Here is a 22,973-nt window from a genome sequence, read left to right on the forward strand (position 1 = left end):
AGTAAGTTCCTCTTGTTGATATCACAGAACCCTTCTACAGACAGTTCGGACAGTAAGTTCCTCTTGTTGATATCACAGAACCCTTCTACAGACAGTTCGGACAGTAAGTTCCTCTTGTTGATATCACAGAACCCTTCTACAGACAGTTCGGACAGTAAGTTCCTCTTGTTGATATCACAGAACCCTTCTACAGACAGTTCGGACAGTAAGTTCCTCTTGTTGATATCACAGAACCCTTCTACAGACAGTTCGGACAGTAAGTTCCTCTTGTTGATATCACAGAACCCTTCTACAGACAATTCGGACAGTAAGTTCCTCTTGTTGATATCACAGAACCCTTCTACAGACAGTTCGGACAGTAAGTTCCTCTTGTTGATATCACAGAACCCTTCTACAGACAGTTCGGACAGTAAGTTCCTCTTGTTGATATCACAGAACCCTTCTACAGACAGTTCGGACAGTAAGTTCCTCTTGTTGATATCACAGAACCCTTCTACAGACAGTTCGGACAGTAAGTTCCTCTTGTTGATATCACAGAACCCTTCTACAGACAGTTCGGACAGTAAGTTCCTCTTGTTGATATCACAGAACCCTTCTACAGACAGTTCGGACAGTAAGTTCCTCTTGTTGATATCACAGAACCCTTCTACAGACAGTTCGGACAGTAAGTTCCTCTTGTTGATATCACAGAACCCTTCTACAGACAGTTCGGACAGTAAGTTCCTCTTGGTCTTTCTAGAAAGATAACATGATAGCATCACACCTTAAAAGAAACCATTTAATCGTACCATAATATCATCATACCGTTTGACACACCTCATCGCGCAAGCCAAGAGAGAGAGAGAGAGAGAGAGAGAAAGAGATTGTGTTAAAGGTAATATTTAACTCTCATCGTTTTTAGATGTTTATATCTCGCTATACAACATGATATAACAACATATCATCGTGACATCATGTCTGTCTGCATGCTATATTCAGTGTCTGATTCAGAGGTACTGTAGTAGATATCGCCCCTTACCCCTCACCCCCAGCTGCTGAACCCCCCCCCCCAACTCTAAAATGATGTGTGGGATAAAACGGGCATACTTTTAAGTGTCAACATAGATCACCAGCGGACCAACTACTTTGTCTGCATCACGTATGACAAAATATGCAGGTCGCAATCAAGTTTTGGAAAAGCTGCACGTAGTCTCTGGATGTCTTCAGCTTGCAGAGTCATCGGCAAAAAACCTGAAACCTGGACATTGGACATTGGACAGATGATGTCCATCTTTGGGAAAAGAATTACGACCTAAACGGCCACTCTGGAAAAATTCTACTTTGACCGTTATAATTTTTTTTGAAACATTATCTTCTAAAACTAAATTTAGTCTTGAAAATCTAGAGCAGAAAGGTCACGTCGTATTTCCGTATTGGAGCCCTATTAATGAAAGAGTTAAAGGAATAAACAGACGTTTAGTAATATAATGAGCTTCATCTTGTAAGTCTGGTTCTATAGGCATATCATTAGACTTTTAAATACTCTTGAGTAAATTTATACATTCGCTTAACCAGGATTTTTTTTTGGAGGGGGTGGTGAGGGGTGAGGAATAGGGGATGAGTAAAAATGTTCATTTTTTAAAAATCTATCAATCATTAGTTATTAAGTGTAAATTAACCCCTCTTACAAAAAGACATCAGATTCTTCAAGGAGGCATTGTCTTTGAAAACAAATATTTTGTTAGTTACTTCTTTTTTTTTGTTACATCCAAACTTCTTCCAGAGATTGTAGTACACCTCGTATATACTATTCTCTTATCAGCATAATCATTCATTAACCTTTAATCAACTTTGACCTACAGGTACAGGTGCAAAGCCAAGGGCATCAACAATGACAACATCATAGTGGAGTTTGTCAGTACACCATTCTCATTATCGGAACAGTGGTTCTTGTCTAGGTTTCCATAACAACGGCTGCTTTGTGCATAGTCTCCTAAGCAACGGATGCTTCTTGAGTGCTGTTTGGAGCTTATTCTCCCAAACAACTGTTGTCAACGGCAGGTGCTTCTGGGGTGCTGGAACCAAAAGAAGAGGGATCTCCGGATATTTCTAAACTTTTCCCTGTGCAAATATTCCATTAAAATGAATACGACCTGTATTGAAATTTGATTCGAATAAAATTTAGCTTTCGAAAAATTTCAAATGTAAACGTTTTTCGGTAAAATTCTTTGACTGCGATTCAGGCTTGGTCAACCAGAGTCTTTTTAGTATCGCACCTCCATGTGCTTTCAACCGGCGATCTTGACCTTGACCGCTAGTAACAAGTACATATACTTATTACTCATTACAAATTAAGTTAAAACAAGTTATTAACATATATGTATCATCATTTCTCCATATGGTTAACGGCTTTGTCTGCATCATTTGTCATATTTTCAGTAAGAATATCAGAAACTATGAACTACAAACTATCAACAACTACAACCTTATCTCCGTCGATACAAAAAGAAGAGATGTGCATAGCACAAAGGGAGCTGAACCCTATAATATTCAGTTAAATGGTAGTAATTAGCGATTATTTTCCCTTAGATAGGGTTAGGTTTTTAAAAAGTTTTCTTAATTCTATTGCTTTTTTTTTAAATAAATTAATGTCTGCTAAGATTCTTTTATAAGAATGATCCTTAGAGTGCTTTCCGTGACTTGCTGGGTTGCTTTGACTTGTTCATCAACTGGGTCGTCATGACATTGTACTGTCTGAACCATTTTAAATTTTATATTTTAATTCTATAATAATAATAATGGCAATGTCTTCATTTTCAAAGATTAAAGGATGAGTGCCGTGCTTCACATGACTTCGCGAAGTTTGGCCCGACCTACACTTTGTCCACATTTGTCGTCCAGGATTCTGTTTAGGTTTTCTATAAGTCTTCTGCGCATGTCTTCTAAAAAGGTCTTTTCATTTGGGTCTCACATTTGTGTCCCGTCGGACTTCGTCTTTTTCAAGGTCATCTTCTACCACTATTTGCCTCTACGCCAAAATGGCGCCTAAGTTGATAATTAGGGCCCCTCCTGGGGGGGGGGCCTCTGTTATGCCATCCTTCTACTCTCCAAACAAAGAATGACCATCATAGTTTGTAATATGTTGTCTGTCAAACCTTCTTCGTTGTCTATCTATTAAGTAATTTAAAAGCGCTCAAATTTCAGAAGAGTCCTAATTCCAAAAAGTTTGAGAAATGTTGTGGTCGGTCGTTCAATTTTCACTTTCTATTATTTGTAGACAACTAAACCGATGTAGGCGTATTCTTTTTGAAATTATAGAATTGAAATAACTAGAATAAACTTCTTTTCTGAACAAAACTAAATATAACTTTGATAACAATATTGACAAATGTAACTTGAAATGAAATTAAATAGAAGCAGTAGACTTTAGTAATAATAACAATAATAATACAAAATGATATTTCAAACAAAATATAACTATAAAAAACACAACTTTGCACTCTGGCATCCTGGAGTCGTCTCTCGTTCTTAACATAGATTATGACAGAGCCGCTTAGCTTGCATCATTCGACAAGACTCACTATCGATGATCCCTTTTTGTTCATCACCTAGGAAACACATACACACAAACACACTCCATAACAAGAACCACTGAAAACATTTTTTTTTATTTCATTTTTTTTTTAAGAGCGACAGAAAAATTGCTGCAAATTGTACTCAAATTGGCGTTGAAGTAGAAACTAATTCATAATTCACTGAGCATTGAGTGCAATTGATTTATCTCCTTCTTCCGCCCTAGGGCAAGTGTATTAGTGACACAAACATATAGACCACGTGACCTGGGATTAAACAGTGCTTATAAAATGTCGACCTCAGAGTTAAAAAAAAAAATGTAAACCAGACAGTTCGAGATAGTAGGATGTATGTTGAAATATATCAACTTAGAGGTTTGTCCGTTCAGTCATACTGCCCTCTACTTGATCCTTCTAACACACACACACACACATATATATTTATTTATATACACATACATACTAGGACTACCTCTCGGTTTAGCCCGTTGATTTGCTCCGATGCTATAGTCTGTTTATTCTCTAGTTACATCCTGCCTCATTCTCACAAAATATTTGGTCTTTACCCCCATTCATATGTTTTAGCACTTTCAATAAGACGGGGGCGCATTTCAACACCTCTCCTCCCCCTCCCGTTTGACCTGTGTATTCTAGTGTATGTGTTAGGTTTAATCAAGTGTTCAAACGTATCTTAGGATCGAGGTTATAAGTTCTGTTTCAACATTTATGTAGACCGAATTACTCATTTTAAATAGTGCAAAACCGCTATTTTAAAAATATATATATATATAAAGTAATTTTTTTTTCAAGTATCGTGTGATTAAGGATTTGAACCACTGACCTTCTGATGTAGAGTCTGACACTCTACTAATTGAGCTAACCGAGTGGAAGGACTCACAGCAAAAACTAAACAAAAGTAAACTCTTTTTAACTTTTAAAATTGGCGACTGTACTTAAAAACTTTGGGTCAGAATTGCGAATAAAAGAATCGTTTTCGGTAAATTTAACCGCTGCGGTTTTGATCGTGAAAGGTGCTTAGTTGTCCTAGGCACATGGTCACTGGTTACATTTTCATATTTCTTCGACCACGGCAGGTTGGAGCATTAGTGAAATGTCACTTGTTATCGTAGACAATAACATATATATTTAAAATAATAAAATATTTATGTTAGTGGACACCACAGACTAGTAGAGCACGATTTGATTCATAGTACATACCCAAGTATGACTCAATAAGAAGCTCCATCGAAGAAATAGATAATATCTCTATATGTTGGCCTCCTTCAGTTGTAGAACGACTATGGTTCATCTCACACACTTCCTCATGTGGCTGTGGAGCCCTATTTTGGAGAGACACTCCCGTCCACAAATATTGCAGGTTAAGGTGACTTTTGCTTCGGTGGTAGAGGAGCTGGCCATTTTTCGGATTGTACGTTTTTCTTCCTGAGCTGAGGCCCATGTTATTTCACTATCCATAGCTTTCTATCGCTATATAGAGTTACTTTAATGCTGTCACTGGTCTGGACCAGTTGGGAGAAGGGGGGTAGGGAGAGAAAGAAGGGGGTGCCTAAGTGAAGGTTACCGTGATAGCTTTTTAAATGTATTTATAAAAAAAAAAGTTGTACGATTTGAATTCGAACTCTAGAGTTTAAGCCTCATCAAGCCGATGTACTAACCAGTGAAGTGCTTATGAAAGTATAAGGTTTTATAGTCATCTAGTCAAACTTTAAATTAAGCGACGACCTAATTCTCTACAAAGTATAAAGGGGATTAATTCAACTTAAACCACCACAGATGTCAAGTACAATTTCTTTACCATGTTAATTAGCTAAAAGGATAATTTTTTAAATTGATTCTTGTTGTGTCATGTACAAGACAATATTTCAACTAGATCTGACATTGGGTGTGTGAGAAATAACATGTACGAAAATTGTGCCAGACAGACAGCTTTGTAATAAAAAAAATTTTGAATTTTTTTGAGGGGACAGAAAATGAACAATGACTAAACAAAACTTGTTACAACGGATGAGTCAAAGGTCAGATAATTCAAAGGTCATGTGTAAAGACAAACACAAAGTGACAGGAAGTGGTGTTGAATGACTTGTACACGTCAGCGCACCTAGTGGCACGCTGGAAGTAACTCGATTTTAAATACGCTTGACCTTTCCCTGCAGGTCAGACCTATCCCGGCATTTCTTCACTCCACTACGTCTGCTGTCAGTTGGGGAAACTTCGATCTGCACAGTTATCGCCCTTGCCAGGAAGTCCATTTCCATAGCAAACTTAGTTATTGTCCGAAACTTTTTTTTTCCTATTGTGATTCTGTCCACGAGAGCTTAGACTCTGTTAGTTTGAGAAGTTTTGGATTCGATCTTACACGACACCATCTCAATGGTAACAAGGCAGTCGTATACGTTTTTTTAGGAGATTATTTAATAGCAGATCTGGAAAATTAGACTTTATTTGTCCTTGATCAGGCCAGGGAGTCCATCTTTGATGCTAGATTAATGCTGGGACATAATTTAATGCCTATAAAATCTGGTGAAAACCCCGGTAAGTAACAGGACTGGAACCCGAGACACCTGGAGAGAGCAAACCAATAGTTGGCCAAGGAATGCTTTGATTTTGATTCACACAGTATGTCTTTCTCTCTCATTGACGGTCTCTTTCACTCTCTCTTCCTTCTTCTTCTTCTTTCTCTCTCTTTCTTTCTACTTCTCTTCCTTTATCTCTTTCTTTCTTCCACTCTCTCTCTATCTCTCCCCCTCTCTCTCCTCTCTCATTTTCACAATCACTCAAAATTTAACACGTACACATCCTTGAGTGTTCGATGACACATTCGGCACGAGAACAATGCCAAATGTCATGACATTGGTGACATCTAATGACATACGACACCGTCACCTTTAACTCAGTCTTCACTAAGTCTCCCATCCCTGTTTCTAGACAGTCCCTAACTAATCATTAACCCTAAAAGTCTGGCCAGATTCCACTGGAAGCACAAATTTGAAAAAACAAAGGCACTACAAGATCACAAAGTGAACAGTGTGACAGGTGGGGTAATGTGATGTGTGTTTGGCGCGTTTAATGTCTAGGGGATGATTATTTTTAAAGCTATCACACACCAACCTATCAGCATATGAATCGGGAGCAGACACGCAACGAGACAAAGCAATGAAAGATAGATACAAAAGTTAAAAATGAAGAATATTTATTTACATAAATATACATATAAGAATAAAAAGGGGGAGGGTTTGCATCTATCTCTAGTATATTCTAAGTTTAATCATCACTCTTGCACCTAATAAGAGAGTATGTCACTTTGTCCTCTGACTTAGCTGGTATTCCTGTTGATGTCGCAGCTGGCTGTGTCCTGGCTTGAGGTTCTGCAGCTGGAGGTGGCGCCCTAGCGGATAGAGGGACGCCGGTGATATAGTTCTTGTGGAGTTTCAATCCCAAAATCTAATATCTGTAGTGGGCACAGTAGGGCGGGTGGCCGGCTACCGTGGGCACAAGGTTACTGCGGGCAGAGCGGATCTGCCGTGGGCAGCGTAGTTGACAGGATATGTCCAGTGAGTTGCAGAGGGTTGGCGTAGCTATGACGTCTCACACAGATCTGAATCTATAGGGACGTCGCACCTAATAGCTTGACAGGTGGGCTGTCGAATAGGCGGGCAATGCCGATAGCGCCAAGTAGTAGAGTTGAGTAGATCTCAGTAGGCAAGTGCAGCGCTGAATAGCACTAAGCACATAGGCAGTAGTTGAGTGGGGTCGAGTAGACACTGAACAGCAAATAGCAAATAAATAGGCAGACACCTGAGGGAGGCTGCGGATAAATAAAGACAAGTTAGGACAAGTCTCTCATGCATCTTATCGATGCCCTCGACTGAGGTGCATTCGTCAGATTGGTGAAATTGCTTTAGAGCACAATGAGGAGATGATGACAAATGGGATTTGGGAAAATAGATGGCAGATAGTAGCAATATAGAAATGTACATAAAAGGGGAAATAATAATATAAAAATGTACATAGAAGAGGAAATAATAATCTCAAATAAACAACACAGGTGGATAGAGAAAAAAAGGGGGGGGGGAATGGGCGGTGGTCAGCGACCCAGATGGTTTGTTTACATATGACCGTGGGTCGAGAACAATGAAGCGTGCTTGAATGGAGAGGGTGTCCCTTCAAGCGGCGCAACTCTCCTTAGAGTAAAATGAGTACAGGGGAGACAATTCACTACAGGGGAGATAACTCGTATCTCTTTTCTAGACGCAGTATTAGTGCGCTAGTAAAATTATCACGGTCGTCAGCCGAGATAAAGGAAATAGACTAAGAACAAATATATACATGGTTGCATCAACGATCAATTGAGCAACGTAGCATTTATAGATTAATGCAATACTAAAATATATACATAGGACATGTTTATGTTTTCTACTTACGCCAGTGAGAAATACACAACGCACTAATTAAATATAAATGAACTAGGCAAAATACACATGATAAAATCCAATGGAAATATACACAGAGTAATTAAGATGGAACTTGTGATTAAGTTCGGCTTACCACCAGGTATTCCTCTAGGAGAGAGAATAAATGAGATAGTCCAGACTCGATAGCTCAGCTCGAATGAGAAATGAAAAAGGGTCTGGCTTGAGTTGGTTTACTTTATATAAGCCTGGAAAGTGCGGGCGGACACAGGAAATGTCCTAGGCTAAGAATTATCTTACACGTGGGTGACGTAGCCTTAAGATGGGAGCGTCGAGAGGCGCTTTGACTCGAGTAATATCCTAGATCAAAGAGAGACGTAGGAGAAAAGGGGGGGGGGAGGAGTGACTTGCATTCCACACAAGGTGGTGTCCACTGCGGCTGTCAGACATCCTACCGATAAGATCAAAGTCTGTGCGTATCTTTGCCCCGGTCAAGGGAAGATAAATCGAAAGACGTGGCCTAGCTATCTCCAATGTGGTCAACTAAGTCTAGCCTGGAGCGGAAAAGGTGGTGCGGGTGGAGAATTTAGGGGTAGGATGAGGAAATAATTAAAATAAAATAAATAAATAATGAAAAATAATAATTAATGCTGTGATAAATTTGAGTGACTCTGACAGCGAGTTTTTGACTTGTCACAAACAGACACACGAACCAGTAGGCATCCTGTTCAGGTAAAAGGTACTCACTCATCACACACACCTACACCTAAATCACATGACCTCGAATTAACCAACATAGGGGCCAGTACAAACAGACTTTGCTGGAGATATAGGAGGATGTTTTGTAGAATCCTTTTCAAGTGTTGACTATTATAAATCCCATACATCTGCATAGAACATTGATGACACTAAAGAGATGTGTCGGATCTGTACCATGGTAGGATGTTACTTTAACAGAAAAAAACAGCATGTGAAGGTAACTTTTAAGCGTTATTTATATATAATATTTATATTGTCTTCGAGTCCGAAGATTAATAAGGAATGCAGTATTTCCAATGGCTACGCAGCCCCAGCTGTGAACTACATATTTTACCACACCCAGGGCAAGCATAACCATTATATATTCAATAATTGTAGATACACTAGTCTTCTATTATCTCTCCAGTGCGATGAGGACAATATCGAAATTCTCATTATCGCCTTTTCTCTAAATGTCACAGGTGGACAGACAAACGGACAGACAGCACTTAATTAAAACATCGCCCTTTCTCTTCCTGATTCTTAAATCTAAAGTTTACTTCCCGGATAATTTAAAAAAAAAAATGAGGGAAATTATCAAGAAATTGAAATGAATTGGAATAATTTTCCAATTTTCAGAAACGCTCAACTGTTGGTATATCTTGTTTAGGATCATGTGCAAATGAGTATCTGTGTACGTGTGTATGTGTATGTGTGTTTAGTGCAATGTGTTTCTGTCTCCCGACTCATCAAATCCCTGTCCTATTCACTTTGTTTAATAATTGATCCTGCTCAGTTACCATTTATTAGAGGGATGCCTTCCTTTCAGCGCCTCGGTTACACATTGAGAACTAGTTAAGCATTAGTTCATGAACTAAATGTTACGGATAGTTTGTCAATGAACTAAATATTGCTGCCGGTTTCTTCAGTGAACTAACTGTTACTGCCGGTTTGTTAAATAAACTAAATGTGACTATCAGTTTGTTAAATAAACTAAATGTGACTATCAGTTTGTTAAATAAACTAAATGTGACTATCAGTTTGTTAAATAAACTAAATGTGACTACCAGTTTGTTAAATAAACTAAATGTGACTATCAGTTTGTTAAATAAACTAAATGTGACTATCAGTTTGTTAAATAAACTAAATGTGACTATCAGTTTGTTAAATAAACTAAATGTGACTATCAGTTTGTTAAATAAACTAAATGTGACTACCAGTTTGTTAAATAAACTAAATGTGACTATCAGTTTGTTAAATAAACTAAATGTGACTATCAGTTTGTTAAATAAACTAAATGTGACTATCAGTTTGTTAAATAAACTAAATGTAACTATCAGTTTGTTAAATAAACTAAATGTGACTATCAGTCTGTTAAATAAACTAAATGTGACTATCAGTTTGTTAAATAAACTAAATGTGACTACCAGTTTGTTAAATAAACTAAATGTGACTATCAGTTTGTTAAATAAACTAAATGTGACTACCAGTTTGTTAAATAAACTAAATGTAACTATCAGTTTGTTAAATAAACTAAATGTGACTACCAGTTTGTTAAATAAACTAAATGTGACTATCAGTTTGTTAAATAAACTAAATGTGACTATCAGTCTGTTAAATAAACTAAATGTGACTATCAGTTTGTTAAATAAACTAAATGTGACTACCAGTTTGTTAAATAAACTAAATGTGACTATCAGTTTGTTAAATAAACTAAATGTGACTACCAGTTTGTTAAATAAACTAAATGTAACTATCAGTTTGTTAAATAAACTAAATGTGACTACCAGTTTGTTAAATAAACTAAATGTGACTATCAGTTTGTTAAATAAACTAAATGTGACTATCAGTTTGTTAAATAAACTAAATGTGACTATCAGTTTGTTAAATAAACTAAATGTGACTATCAGTTTGTTAAATAAACTAAATGTGACTACCAGTTTGTTAAATAAACTAAATGTAACTATCAGTTTGTTAAATAAAATAAATGTGACTACCAGTCTGTTAAATAAACTAAATGTGACTACCAGTCTGTTAAATAAACTAAATGTGACTATCAGTTTGTTAAATAAACTAAATGTGACTATCAGTTTGTTAAATAAACTAAATGTGACTACCAGTTTGTTAAATAAACTAAATGTGACTATCAGTTTGTTAAATAAACTAAATGTGACTATCAGTTTGTTAAATAAACTAAATGTGACTATCAGTTTGTTAAATAAACTAAATGTGACTATCAGTTTGTTAAATAAACTAAATGTGACTACCAGTTTGTTAAATAAACTAAATGTGACTATCAGTTTGTTAAATAAACTAAATGTGACTATCAGTTTGTTAAATAAACTAAATGTGACTATCAGTTTGTTAAATAAACTAAATGTAACTATCAGTTTGTTAAATAAACTAAATGTGACTATCAGTCTGTTAAATAAACTAAATGTGACTATCAGTTTGTTAAATAAACTAAATGTGACTACCAGTTTGTTAAATAAACTAAATGTGACTATCAGTTTGTTAAATAAACTAAATGTGACTACCAGTTTGTTAAATAAACTAAATGTAACTATCAGTTTGTTAAATAAACTAAATGTGACTACCAGTTTGTTAAATAAACTAAATGTGACTATCAGTTTGTTAAATAAACTAAATGTGACTATCAGTCTGTTAAATAAACTAAATGTGACTATCAGTTTGTTAAATAAACTAAATGTGACTACCAGTTTGTTAAATAAACTAAATGTGACTATCAGTTTGTTAAATAAACTAAATGTGACTACCAGTTTGTTAAATAAACTAAATGTAACTATCAGTTTGTTAAATAAACTAAATGTGACTACCAGTTTGTTAAATAAACTAAATGTGACTATCAGTTTGTTAAATAAACTAAATGTGACTATCAGTTTGTTAAATAAACTAAATGTGACTATCAGTTTGTTAAATAAACTAAATGTGACTATCAGTTTGTTAAATAAACTAAATGTGACTACCAGTTTGTTAAATAAACTAAATGTAACTATCAGTTTGTTAAATAAAATAAATGTGACTACCAGTCTGTTAAATAAACTAAATGTGACTACCAGTCTGTTAAATAAACTAAATGTGACTACCAGTTTGTTAAATAAACTAAATGTGACTACCAGTTTGTTAAATAAACTAAATGTGACTACCAGTTTGTTAAATAAACTAAATGTGACTACCAGTTTGTTAAATAAACTAAATGTGACTACCAGTTTGTTAAATAAACTAAATGTGACTATCAGTTTGTTAAATAAACTAAATGTGACTATCAGTTTGTTAAATAAACTAAATGTGACTATCAGTTTGTTAAATAAACTAAATGTGACTATCAGTTTGTTAAATAAACTAAATGTGACTACCAGTTTGTTAAATAAACTAAATGTAACTATCAGTTTGTTAAATAAAATAAATGTGACTACCAGTCTGTTAAATAAACTAAATGTGACTACCAGTCTGTTAAATAAACTAAATGTGACTACCAGTTTGTTAAATAAACTAAATGTGACTACCAGTTTGTTAAATAAACTAAATGTGACTACCAGTTTGTTAAATAAACTAAATGTGACTACCAGTTTGTTAAATAAACTAAATGTGACTACCAGTTTGTTAAATAAACTAAATGTGACTACCAGTTTGTTCAATAAACTAAATGTGACTACCAGTTTGTTAAATAAACTAAATGTTACTGACCGTTGGTTCAGTGAACTAACTGTAACGCCCATTTTGTTGAATGAACTCAATATAACGGCCAGCTTTTTTATTCGCAAGAATTGCAAATGCACATCAGTATAATTTTTTCCTCTCCATGGAGGTCGTTTGCCCCGGACAACAAAGATGGATGGCTATGCTTGGCCAGAGATGGATGGTAAAAGCGATTTACAGACAAATTAGCAGAGACCTTCCTTTTTTTTTCATTTTCACCACATTCCCATTTGGACTTGGTTGTATGGAAAATGTATGTACGCAGACTGTATGCCACGGTACATCACTCTACATATTTTGTTGTGCATTGGAAACTGTATAAATATGACTTAATGCTCAAATCGAAAGTGCGTAGTGCTGAAACACACATTTATTATTTGCTTTTTAAAATACATAGCCTACAGATCTGCATTTAAAGCATCGGATGCATCAAAGACTCCATTCGTGAAAATCTCCCATGTAGCTTAAGACGATGTCCTAAAATAAATTATTTAAAAATATTTAATAAAGGAGAAAAAGCTGAAAATTAGGATAAAAACAAAAACCAAGGCAACGAAGATAAAGAAAATTTAAAAAGAGGGACAGACAGACAGACCCCCCACGCCAACTTACACTCACCCTGATCTCACGGTTCTGAAATATGACATGATATCCTTTCATCTCAAATGATCAGGTTTGGGATCGGAACAATGAAGTAATCGACTTTGACTTTCTTATCACCATAGCTTTGACAGCCATCGTCGTAATGCTATCAAGTAATCGATACAGCATCAGCCAAGTGTAACAAAGTTCTTCTCAGAGCGAGATCAAAGCGACCCTAGAGACATTTAGGCGGGAAAATAAAAGTGTCTAACAAGACTTTGGGAAACATGGAGAGGCCTCCTCCCCTGCCAAATAAAAAATTAACTCTTTCTTTCCCACACTTTAACTCTTTTTCTCTCCGCTTTTCCAAAAGCTAAGAAATCATCTATAATTGTTAAGAGTTATATATATATATATATACTATTTTATGTATCAGTCAGGCAAAAAGAAAAACAGCTAAGCTGCAGTGGATTCAGAACAACTCTGCACGAATAGACCTACGAAAAAAAAAGACGAGATTCTGTTACTGTGAAAGCGAGTATTGACTACAAAGTGGCCACACTTTGTCTTCAGCGCATCTACAACAATGAAATGCCCTTGTACCTTAATGAACTGATCACTCCATATGTCCCTCAAAGAGCCCTGCGCTCAATGGGCTAAACGCTTCTAGTGGCACACACGTTTCTCCCTCCAAAGTTATGTTTTGAGGCAGTGGCGTCGCTAGGGTGGGGGGGGGGGGAAGGAGAGGGAGAATTTAAAAATCCCCCCCCCGGGTCCCCACTTGAGGGGGGTTCCCAAATGAGTGTTGTTTTTTTACATTAAATATTAAATATTACGCAAAATGCAGGGGCCCCCAAAGCCCCCCGTGCCCCAAAATGATGGCAAATTCCTAGCTACGCCACTGGTTTGCGGGGTTTTTCAGTGCACGCACTCAAGTTTTGAAACTCACTCCCCATTGATCTCAGACAACATGCTTAACTACTTCCAATAAGAACATTAAGACACATCAGGTTTAACATTTTTTTGTTATAAGTTTGTCATTTTAGCTCTTGTGTTTGTTTCTAACGTTATTTAAACGCCTTGAGCTTACATTATATTTGTTAACAGCGCTCATTAAGTTAAATTATTATTATTATTATAAATGTATAAATGAAATTGACTTTCAATGCCCACCTGGCTACTAATGATAATCATTCTTACTCTCTATACTATATAAGTCTTCAAAGTTTGTATATCTAGATCCGGAGACAAAAACTTTTAGAGATACAAATTTGTAGGACATCTATTTTTAGTACGTTGCAGAATTTTCCGCATTTAGTGAATTTATTTATTTATTTTTTGATATCTGAACGTGACAGACATAGACGGACAGACATTATTATTATAGCTTTTTATATAGCGCTACTTTCATGCTCAGAGCGCTTTTGGTCCAATCTCATTTGTGGACCAGTGGGGGGGGGGGAGGGGGAGGGGGTATCTAGAAGTTGGTTTTCCGTGCTGCCTTTAGGCGCTCAGTAAACACAACTCTGCCCGAGTCGGGTGTCGAACCTCGAGCCCCCTTCTAGGTAGCCAAGCCAAGCCAAATTCAAGCGCTCTCGACCACACTTCCCACATAAGAACAAACACATTTCACACAGCCAATAGCAGCGTTTCCCCTTTCACTACTTACGTTCAAAACCGTCCTGCTGGCATAAGAATTGAAAGACAAGACTCATGGGAAACTAAACACAGAAAAACAACTAGTTCCTATCGTTTTAATAAGACCTGCATTTAAAACAACAACATCCGAACAAAGAAAAAAAAACAACAAAGCATTTTACAGTAGTGGCCTAGATCTAGATAAGGATCTAGGATCAAACAGACATCCTACAGACAGCTAAAAACACTTTCTAAATAGACCCAAGATTATATTCCGTTTAGGTGCACCGTGTACAACAAATATAGGCTTTATTTCATGCCAGCGTGTTTAGATTCAATAATTGAAAACAAATATTTATTACTGTATCGAAGTTTGTCTAGTTAAAAAAAAATTGTTTGCGAGTTTGTATTTTTTTTACATTATTATTTTTCTGTTTTTGCTCTACTGCATCAATGTTGGGCATGGGCATGAACCAGATCAACATAAGACAGACCACGAAACAGAATCTGAGCATCCTGATTTCACCAATCTACACTCTTGAACTTAATTAGTTTTTTACCTTCCTGACATTATTACAGGTGTTCTTTCTTTTTACTAATTACATAAAACTGAAAACTGATCCAAGTAGAAAATATATATATATATATCAATATCATTTAATTATCTTGAAATAAATCCAATACAAATGTCAAGGTTTAGATTTGAAGAATTGAATGAGAAAAACATTATAAAAATACTTTAAAAAAGAAAGCTTATGTTAAGCTTAGTTGTATCAATTAGTTTGAATCAGTCATGTAATTAAATTTGTAATAGAACTAGACCAAAAATAATAATTCTGTGCGATTAGAAATGTTTTTACAAATTGTTTTTGTTTAGCACTATTTCATGCTTTTAGCTTTCTCAGTGCGCTATGATCCTATCACTTGTCTGGACTAAATGGGAAGGGGAAGGGGGGGGGAGGGAGGGGGTTTCAGGATGAGTGTTAGGGTTATCACTTTTTAAAGGAATTTATTTTTAAAAAAAAGTTGAACGACCTTGACCCAGACCATTCGTTATAGAACCTGTGAGGATGTTGTGACGTTGCAGGTCAGTGTTCAGGCCTTCTGTAACGGTTGGTCTCGCCTGGACTCCTCAAGCCTCCTCAAGATGTCACCAACTAATGTACCAATGAAGCGCTTAAGAAAATAGAATGTTTTATAGTTATCTATTGTTTGTTTCAAACTTTAAAATAAGAGTATAAAGGGGACTAATTCAACTTAAGCCACCACATTACTCAAGTATAATTTATTTCCCTTGTTCTACTCCAAACTCAATAATTTATTACTGATTGATAATTATCTATTTGTTGTTTTTTTTTTATTGAATCTTGTTTTCTCTGGTCAAAAAAATTATGGTGCAAAATTTCAGTTTAATTAGAGATTTGGAGTGGGAAAAATATTGTGTACAAACTTTTTACCAGACAGACAGACAGACAGAGTGAGTTGATATAAGCTTTCTAATTATAAAAATGTTCAAATTTTGTTTAGCTCCGTTCAATTAGAGAAAACAATAAAGAAAGAGATAGAAAGAGACTGATAAAGAGAGTGAGAGAGAGAGAAAAAACGAAAGAAAGAGAGAGAGTGAGAAAGAGAGGGTAAGAGAAGTAGAAAGAAATAGAGAGGCAATAAGTGAAAAGCTCACAATTAATACCTAACTTTAAAAAACATTTTCAGTGTCACTTTTAAATACAATTAACTTAGCTCCCCTCCCCACCACCACCACTGTCACACTCTCTAAGCTGTGTCCATGGTCAAACAGCTGTGCTAAACGACTCCTCTGGTCTGAAGTGTATAATAGGCAACTTATTTACTGATTAGATGTTCATCTCACAAAGAGTCTATTTACTACGTAGTCCGCACAGTAGATTTGTGGTGATTTATATGTACTCAACATATGTGTTTTTCCGTTCTCTAACCAATTTAAGAGTAACGAGTGTTGTCATAAAAATGGTACAATTGACTCTGCATAAAGTCAACTCTCTTAAATAAAATACTTAACATTGTTGATATTTTATAATCTCCGTACCGTACCGTGTGTGTGTGTGTGGGGGGGGGGTGATCGTACTTTGAGAAGCACTGCTTTAAACTATTAATGACCATAAGGCCGTGAAATCACGCGCTAATGGTGATTGGATAAGAAGTCTTGGCGCTGAGATACCATACACACACAAAAGTCTGTTGTCTGACAATCAATACGAGTAGCCAGACGTATTTCCTCTCACGTACCGTACTTACCCCCTTAACAGTACGTTTACAGAGAGCAACGTTATGTTAGGTATACGTTTCTCACGTTTTCAATAGAGCATCGATAGAGCAGACATACTAGAAAGCATAATACACTTGCATTATAGCTAGACTAGACATACTAGAAAGCATAATACACTTGCATTATAGCTAGACCAGACATACTAGAAAGCATAATACACTTGCATTATAGCTAGACCAGACATACTAGATAGCAAAATACACTTGCATTATAGCTAGACCAGACATACTAGAAAGCATAATACACTTGCATTATAGCTAGACCAGACATACTAGAAAGCATAATACACTTAGATTATGGCTAGACCAGACATACTAGAAAGCACAATACACTTAGATTATAGCTAGACCAGACATACTAGAAAGCACAATACACTTAGATTATAGCTAGTCCAGACATACTAGAAAGCATAATACACTTAGATTATAGCTAGACCAGACATACTAGAAAGCATAATACACTTAGATTACAGCTAGACCAGACATACTAGAAAGCACAATACACTTAGATTATAGCTAGACCAGACATACTAGAAAGCATAATACACTTAGATTACAGCTAGACCAGACATACTAGAAAGCACAATACACTTGCATTATAGCTAGACCAGACATACTAGAAAGCACAATACACTTAGATTATAGCTAGACCAGACATACTAGAAAGCACAATACACTTAGATTATAGCTAGACCAGACATACTAGAAAGCATAATACACTTAGATTATAGCTAGACCAGACATACTAGAAAGCACAATACACTTAGATTATAGCTAGACCAGACATACTAGAAAGCATAATACACTTAGATTATAGCTAGTCTAGACATACTAGAAAGCATAATACACTTAGATTATAGCTAGTCCAGACATACTAGAAAGCAAAATACACTTAGATTATAGCTAGTCCAGACATACTAGAAAGCACAATACACTTAGATTATAGCTAGACCAGACATACTAGAAAGCATAATACACTTAGATTATAGCTAGTCCAGACATACTAGAAAGCACAATACACTTAGATTATAGCTAGACCAGACATACTAGAAAGCACAATACACTTAGATTATAGCTAGACCAGACATACTAGAAAGCACAATACACTTAGATTATAGCTAGACCAGACATACTAGAAAGCATAATACACTTAGATTATAGCTAGTCCAGACATACTAGAAAGCATAATACACTTAGATTATAGCTAGTCCAGACATACTAGAAAGCACAATACACTTAGATTATAGCTAGTCCAGACATACTAGAAAGCATAATACACTTAGATTATAGCTAGACCAGACATACTAGAAAGCACAATACACTTAGATTATAGCTAGACCAGACATACTAGAAAGCACAATACACTTAGATTATAGCTAGACCAGACATACTAGAAAGCACAATACACTTAGATTATAGCTAGACCAGACATACTAGAAAGCACAATACACTTAGATTATAGCTAGACCAGACATACTAGAAAGCATAATACACTTAGATTATAGCTAGTCCAGACATACTAGAAAGCATAATACACTTAGATTATAGCTAGTCCAGACATACTAGAAAGCACAATACACTTAGATTATAGCTAGTCCAGACATACTAGAAAGCATAATACACTTAGATTATAGCTAGACCAGACATACTAGAAAGCACAATACACTTAGATTATAGCTAGACCAGACATACTAGAAAGCACAATACACTTAGATTATAGCTAGACCAGACATACTAGAAAGCACAATACACTTAGATTATAGCTAGACCAGACATACTAGAAAGCACAATACACTTAGATTATAGCTAGACCAGACATACTAGAAAGCACAATACACTTAGATTATAGCTAGACCAGACATACTAGAAAGCATAATACACTTAGATTACAGCTAGACCAGACATACTAGAAAGCACAATACACTTGCATTATAGCTAGACCAGACATACTAGAAAGCACAATACACTTAGATTATAGCTAGACCAGACATACTAGAAAGCACAATACACTTAGATTATAGCTAGACCAGACATACTAGAAAGCACAATACACTTAGATTATAGCTAGACCAGACATACTAGAAAGCACAATACACTTAGATTATAGCTAGACCAGACATACTAGAAAGCACAATACACTTAGATTATAGCTAGACCAGACATACTAGAAAGCACAATACACTTAGATTATAGCTAGACCAGACATACTAGAAAGCATGGATAGCAAGGATTTTTTTTCTCTCCCCCCCCCCCCCCCGCGAAATTTTTTTTTATATGTATTTATGTGTGTGTGTACATACTCTTTATTGCATTCTGACCCTTCATTCTTTCGGAAGACGTTTATTGTGACCTTGAATAGGTTCTTCCATGAGTTAGTGGGAAAATTGTAGATTCCCCGCCAATACTAGCAAGGGGGTCTGGGGGAGCGCTAGGAGCTCCCCCAGCGCGGGGCGAAGCCCCGCCGCCAAGCACTATTTCTGATATTGAAAGCCAACAAAATGCATATTCTGAGGTATCTACAGTGCATTTTCCTGCTATTAAAATGTTTTATTTCAAAAACCTAATGTGCTATTCTTACTGACTTAGACCCTCCCGCGCCGTTTGGCGCATTTGCCTTCAAGCTGTTTCCATAAAATTGTAGATTCCCTGCCATTACTAGCAATGGGGTCTGGGGAGCGCTAGCGCGGGGCGAAGCCCCGCCGCCAAGCACTATTTCTGGTATTGAAAGCCAACAAAATGCATATTCTGAGGTATCTACAGTGCATTTTCCTGCTACTAAAAAGTTTTATTTCAAAAACCTAATGTGCTATTCTTACTGACTTAGACCCTACCGCGCCGTTCGGAGCATTTGACGTCAAGCTGTTTCCATAAAAATCTGTCACTGGTAATATCTGAAGCCTCTTCCCACCTGCCATGAGGACCTCAATGAATGAGTTGCGTCAAGTTGTACTAGGATATCATTGCAACTCTTCTTATGCTTAATTCATTTTGTCGGAGAACATGTCCCGCAAACCTCATGCGTCGCTCTCTCACAATCTTACTAAAGGGTCGACTCCCAGTTCGGCATAGGATTTCCTAGATTTAAAACCGATCTCTATAACTGACTACTAAAATCTGTCTTAGCCATCTTTGTTGAGCCACATTTAGTGTTTTTCAATTTCGGCAGATGACTATTCACTGCAGTTTATTAAGGGAGCCCTGCCACTGGTAAAAATGTGTAACCACTCTTGAATACGCTCTTGGAATTAAGTGACTGTAGTTTGCTTTAGATTTTATATCGAAAAGAGAAGTTTTATCGTCAAAATCATCTGTTGGGGGTTTTCCACCTCAAAATGCTCTGTAAGGGGATCTTAAACTCAAAACCATCTGGAGGGGTTTTAAACTTTAAACAAACGCCATCTGTAGAAGAGGGGTTTAAACTCAAAACTCCCTATTGGATTGGCTACGCTCAAATAATTTTAGTGTGTAATTTGCTTTTTTTTTATATATTGAAGAGGTATTTTTAGCATTAAAGCCCTCTGAATGGGAGTTTAAAAACAAAACCCCTTTTGGCAACGCTCATAGCATTTTGAGTGCGTAATTTGCTTTTTTTCTTACACTGAAGATGTATTTTTTAGCCTCAAGCCCCCCTGGCAGGGGTTTAAACTCAAAACCCCTTTGGCTGCGTTCATAGATTTTAGTGTGAGTAATTTGCTTTTATTTATATTGAAGAGGTACTTTTTAGCTTTAAACTCCACTGGAGGGGAGTTTAAACTCAAAACCCCTTTGACTACACTCAAAACATTTTGAGTGTATAATTTGCTTTGTTTTTATTATTAAAGAGGTATTTTTTACCTTCAAACCCCGCTGAAGTGGGGTTTAAACTAAAAACTAAGTCGAATCCCATTTAGCTACGCTCATAACATTTTGAATGCGTAATTAACGTAATTATATTAAAGAGGGTGTTTTATCGTAAATTTTAGAGGGGGTTTTAAAATCAAAATCTCCCTTAACTGTGCTCTTGGAATTAGGGGATTTTCGTTTGAATTTTTGTTTTGTTTTGTTTTATAGAAGAGGGGGGGGGGGTTAACTGCAAAAACTCCAAGTAGGGGGCTTAAAACTCAAAACCCCTAGTAAGGGGTTTTAAACTCAAAACCCCTGGTAGGGGTTTTTAAACTCGAACCCCCCTGGTAGGGGGTTTTAAACTCAAAACCCCCTGGTAAGGGGTTTTAAACTCAAAACAAAACCCCATTGGTTGTGCTGGAGCAATTGATGGTTTAGTATTAAAATCTCACCTAAAATAAACAAAATCAAAGCAAAAATCATTCACTAAATTCCGTTCCCCCCCCCCAAGGGTGGGGGGATTTCATTTCGGGGGGGGGGGGTTGAACCCCAAACCCCCCCCCCTGGCTACGCCCATGCTAGAAAGCATAATACACTTAGATTATAGCTAGTCCACTAAACTCCTCATTAGCTCATGGTAATGCTGTTCAGCCTCAATCTTGGGTTGACGACAAGTTAACATCTGGCAACCGATCCCTGTCTGCCAACTTGTGGAGGTCTCTCTACTAGTGATTTGGAAAAAGCGGTCATAGTAATAAAGTTCCTTTGGGCCTTTCAGCCTGTATACAATGGCGCAGGACACGTGACTTATACACAACGTGATAATGACTAATTGTGTATAGGAAAATTTGATTAACCCAGTTCTAAGTACATTTTGTTCTATATAAAAACAGTTATAATAAGAATTCATGCTTGTCAGCTGGTAGAGGCCCGAACAAGACTCTGGCAATCTAAACCTTCCTATAGAAAAAAAAACTTTACGGAGAAATGCCTGATTTGGAAACCACTGCGAAGTTCATCTCAGATATGGGATTAATGATCTGAACCCTCCGACATGTACAATGTGAACTAAGAAGAAGAAGAAGAAAGCTGGTAAAAGTACCAAAAAAAAACAACAAAAAACAACATATAGCCTTTGTTTCTTGGCGCCTTCGGGCTTCCAAAGAAACTAAAGACAGTTCCTTTCGAAAGACTCCCAATATCAAAGACTTCGTTCGTATACGTACCTGTGTCTACAACAGAGGGCAATAGACAACCTAATGATCGTTAAGTTTGAACAATTTCTAAACAATGTTAACCTTAGTTGTGAAAACATGGAACTTGCGGTTTGGTCTATGTGTCTTATGTATTTATGGCAATGTAACCTTCTACTGAATAAAAAAAATGAGTTTAAGTTTGCGCTTAAACTCATGGTTTGTCTTAAGCTTTTTTTCGGTTTTCTTTTAGTGTTAATATTGTGACGCACTTATAACAAAGGAAAAAGCAATGGATTGGAAACAAAACTTGATCTACGACAATGTAGGAGACTGTGTGTATCAGCCCAGGGTCTAACCTTAAACTGATAAGTATAAGAAATATAAATAAATTGTCATTTTCTTGACAACGTGAACCACTTCCTGTATAGCGACCAGTCAATGTTTTATCTTTTGGGTCCGAAGTTTAAGGAAGAGTGCAGACGTCACGTGACCACGCAGGCTCAGCTGTGACTAATATATAGTACAAAAGTCTCGAGATATTAGCATGAGACCCAAAGGAAATCTACCACAATGTACAGCCGATGATAAGAGATCTCTCGGTAGACAATGTCTTTGTCTACATGTATGAGCAGCATAGTAGGAAATGAATTATCACAGATAAGAAATCCTGGCTCAATCTAGCAGCGCTTTATGGACATTCTAAAATGATTATTCAACGGAATAGGTCTTTTCATCTCTAGACAAAAACGTCTCTGAGACCACAGCCTGTATAGAAAGTTTCTAGTATTAAAAGACGCATAGCTCCTATTTGGATGCAAACTAATCTATCTACTCAAGTACCGGAAAACAGTTCACGGCATTAGATTCACCCAACAAAAGGTTACAAATGGTTCATCCAAAAATGGTTCCACTAGCAAATGGTTTAACCAACAATGGTTTAACTGACAACTGGTTCAACGACAACTGGTTCCTTGACAGTTGACTCACAAAAA

At 36.5% G+C, this 22,973-nt stretch overlaps 2 protein-coding genes across 7 annotated transcripts in view; one reads left to right on the top strand and one right to left on the bottom strand.

The window, feature by feature from the left end:
• LOC106050552 (uncharacterized) overlaps window positions 1–2,188 on the top strand; it is a 28,530-nt gene extending 26,342 nt beyond the window's left edge. For all 3 annotated transcript variants that reach the window (XR_008776436.1, XM_056019282.1, XM_056019281.1), the window contains one exon: window positions 1,842–2,188. Coding sequence is in view for 2 of the 3 variants with exons in the window: in XM_056019282.1 (XP_055875257.1) it covers window positions 1,842–1,947 (106 nt within the window). In the remaining variant the exon portion in view is untranslated. The remainder of the gene's footprint in view (window positions 1–1,841) is intronic.
• Window positions 1–22,973, bottom strand: part of LOC106059824 (synaptotagmin-15-like) — a 289,123-nt gene that overhangs the window by 78,468 nt on the left and 187,682 nt on the right. The window lies entirely within an intron of this gene.

The sequence above is a fragment of the Biomphalaria glabrata genome, chromosome 2 (genome assembly GCF_947242115.1).
Source record: "Biomphalaria glabrata chromosome 2, xgBioGlab47.1, whole genome shotgun sequence".
In the NCBI taxonomy this organism is placed as follows: domain Eukaryota; kingdom Metazoa; phylum Mollusca; class Gastropoda; family Planorbidae; genus Biomphalaria; species Biomphalaria glabrata.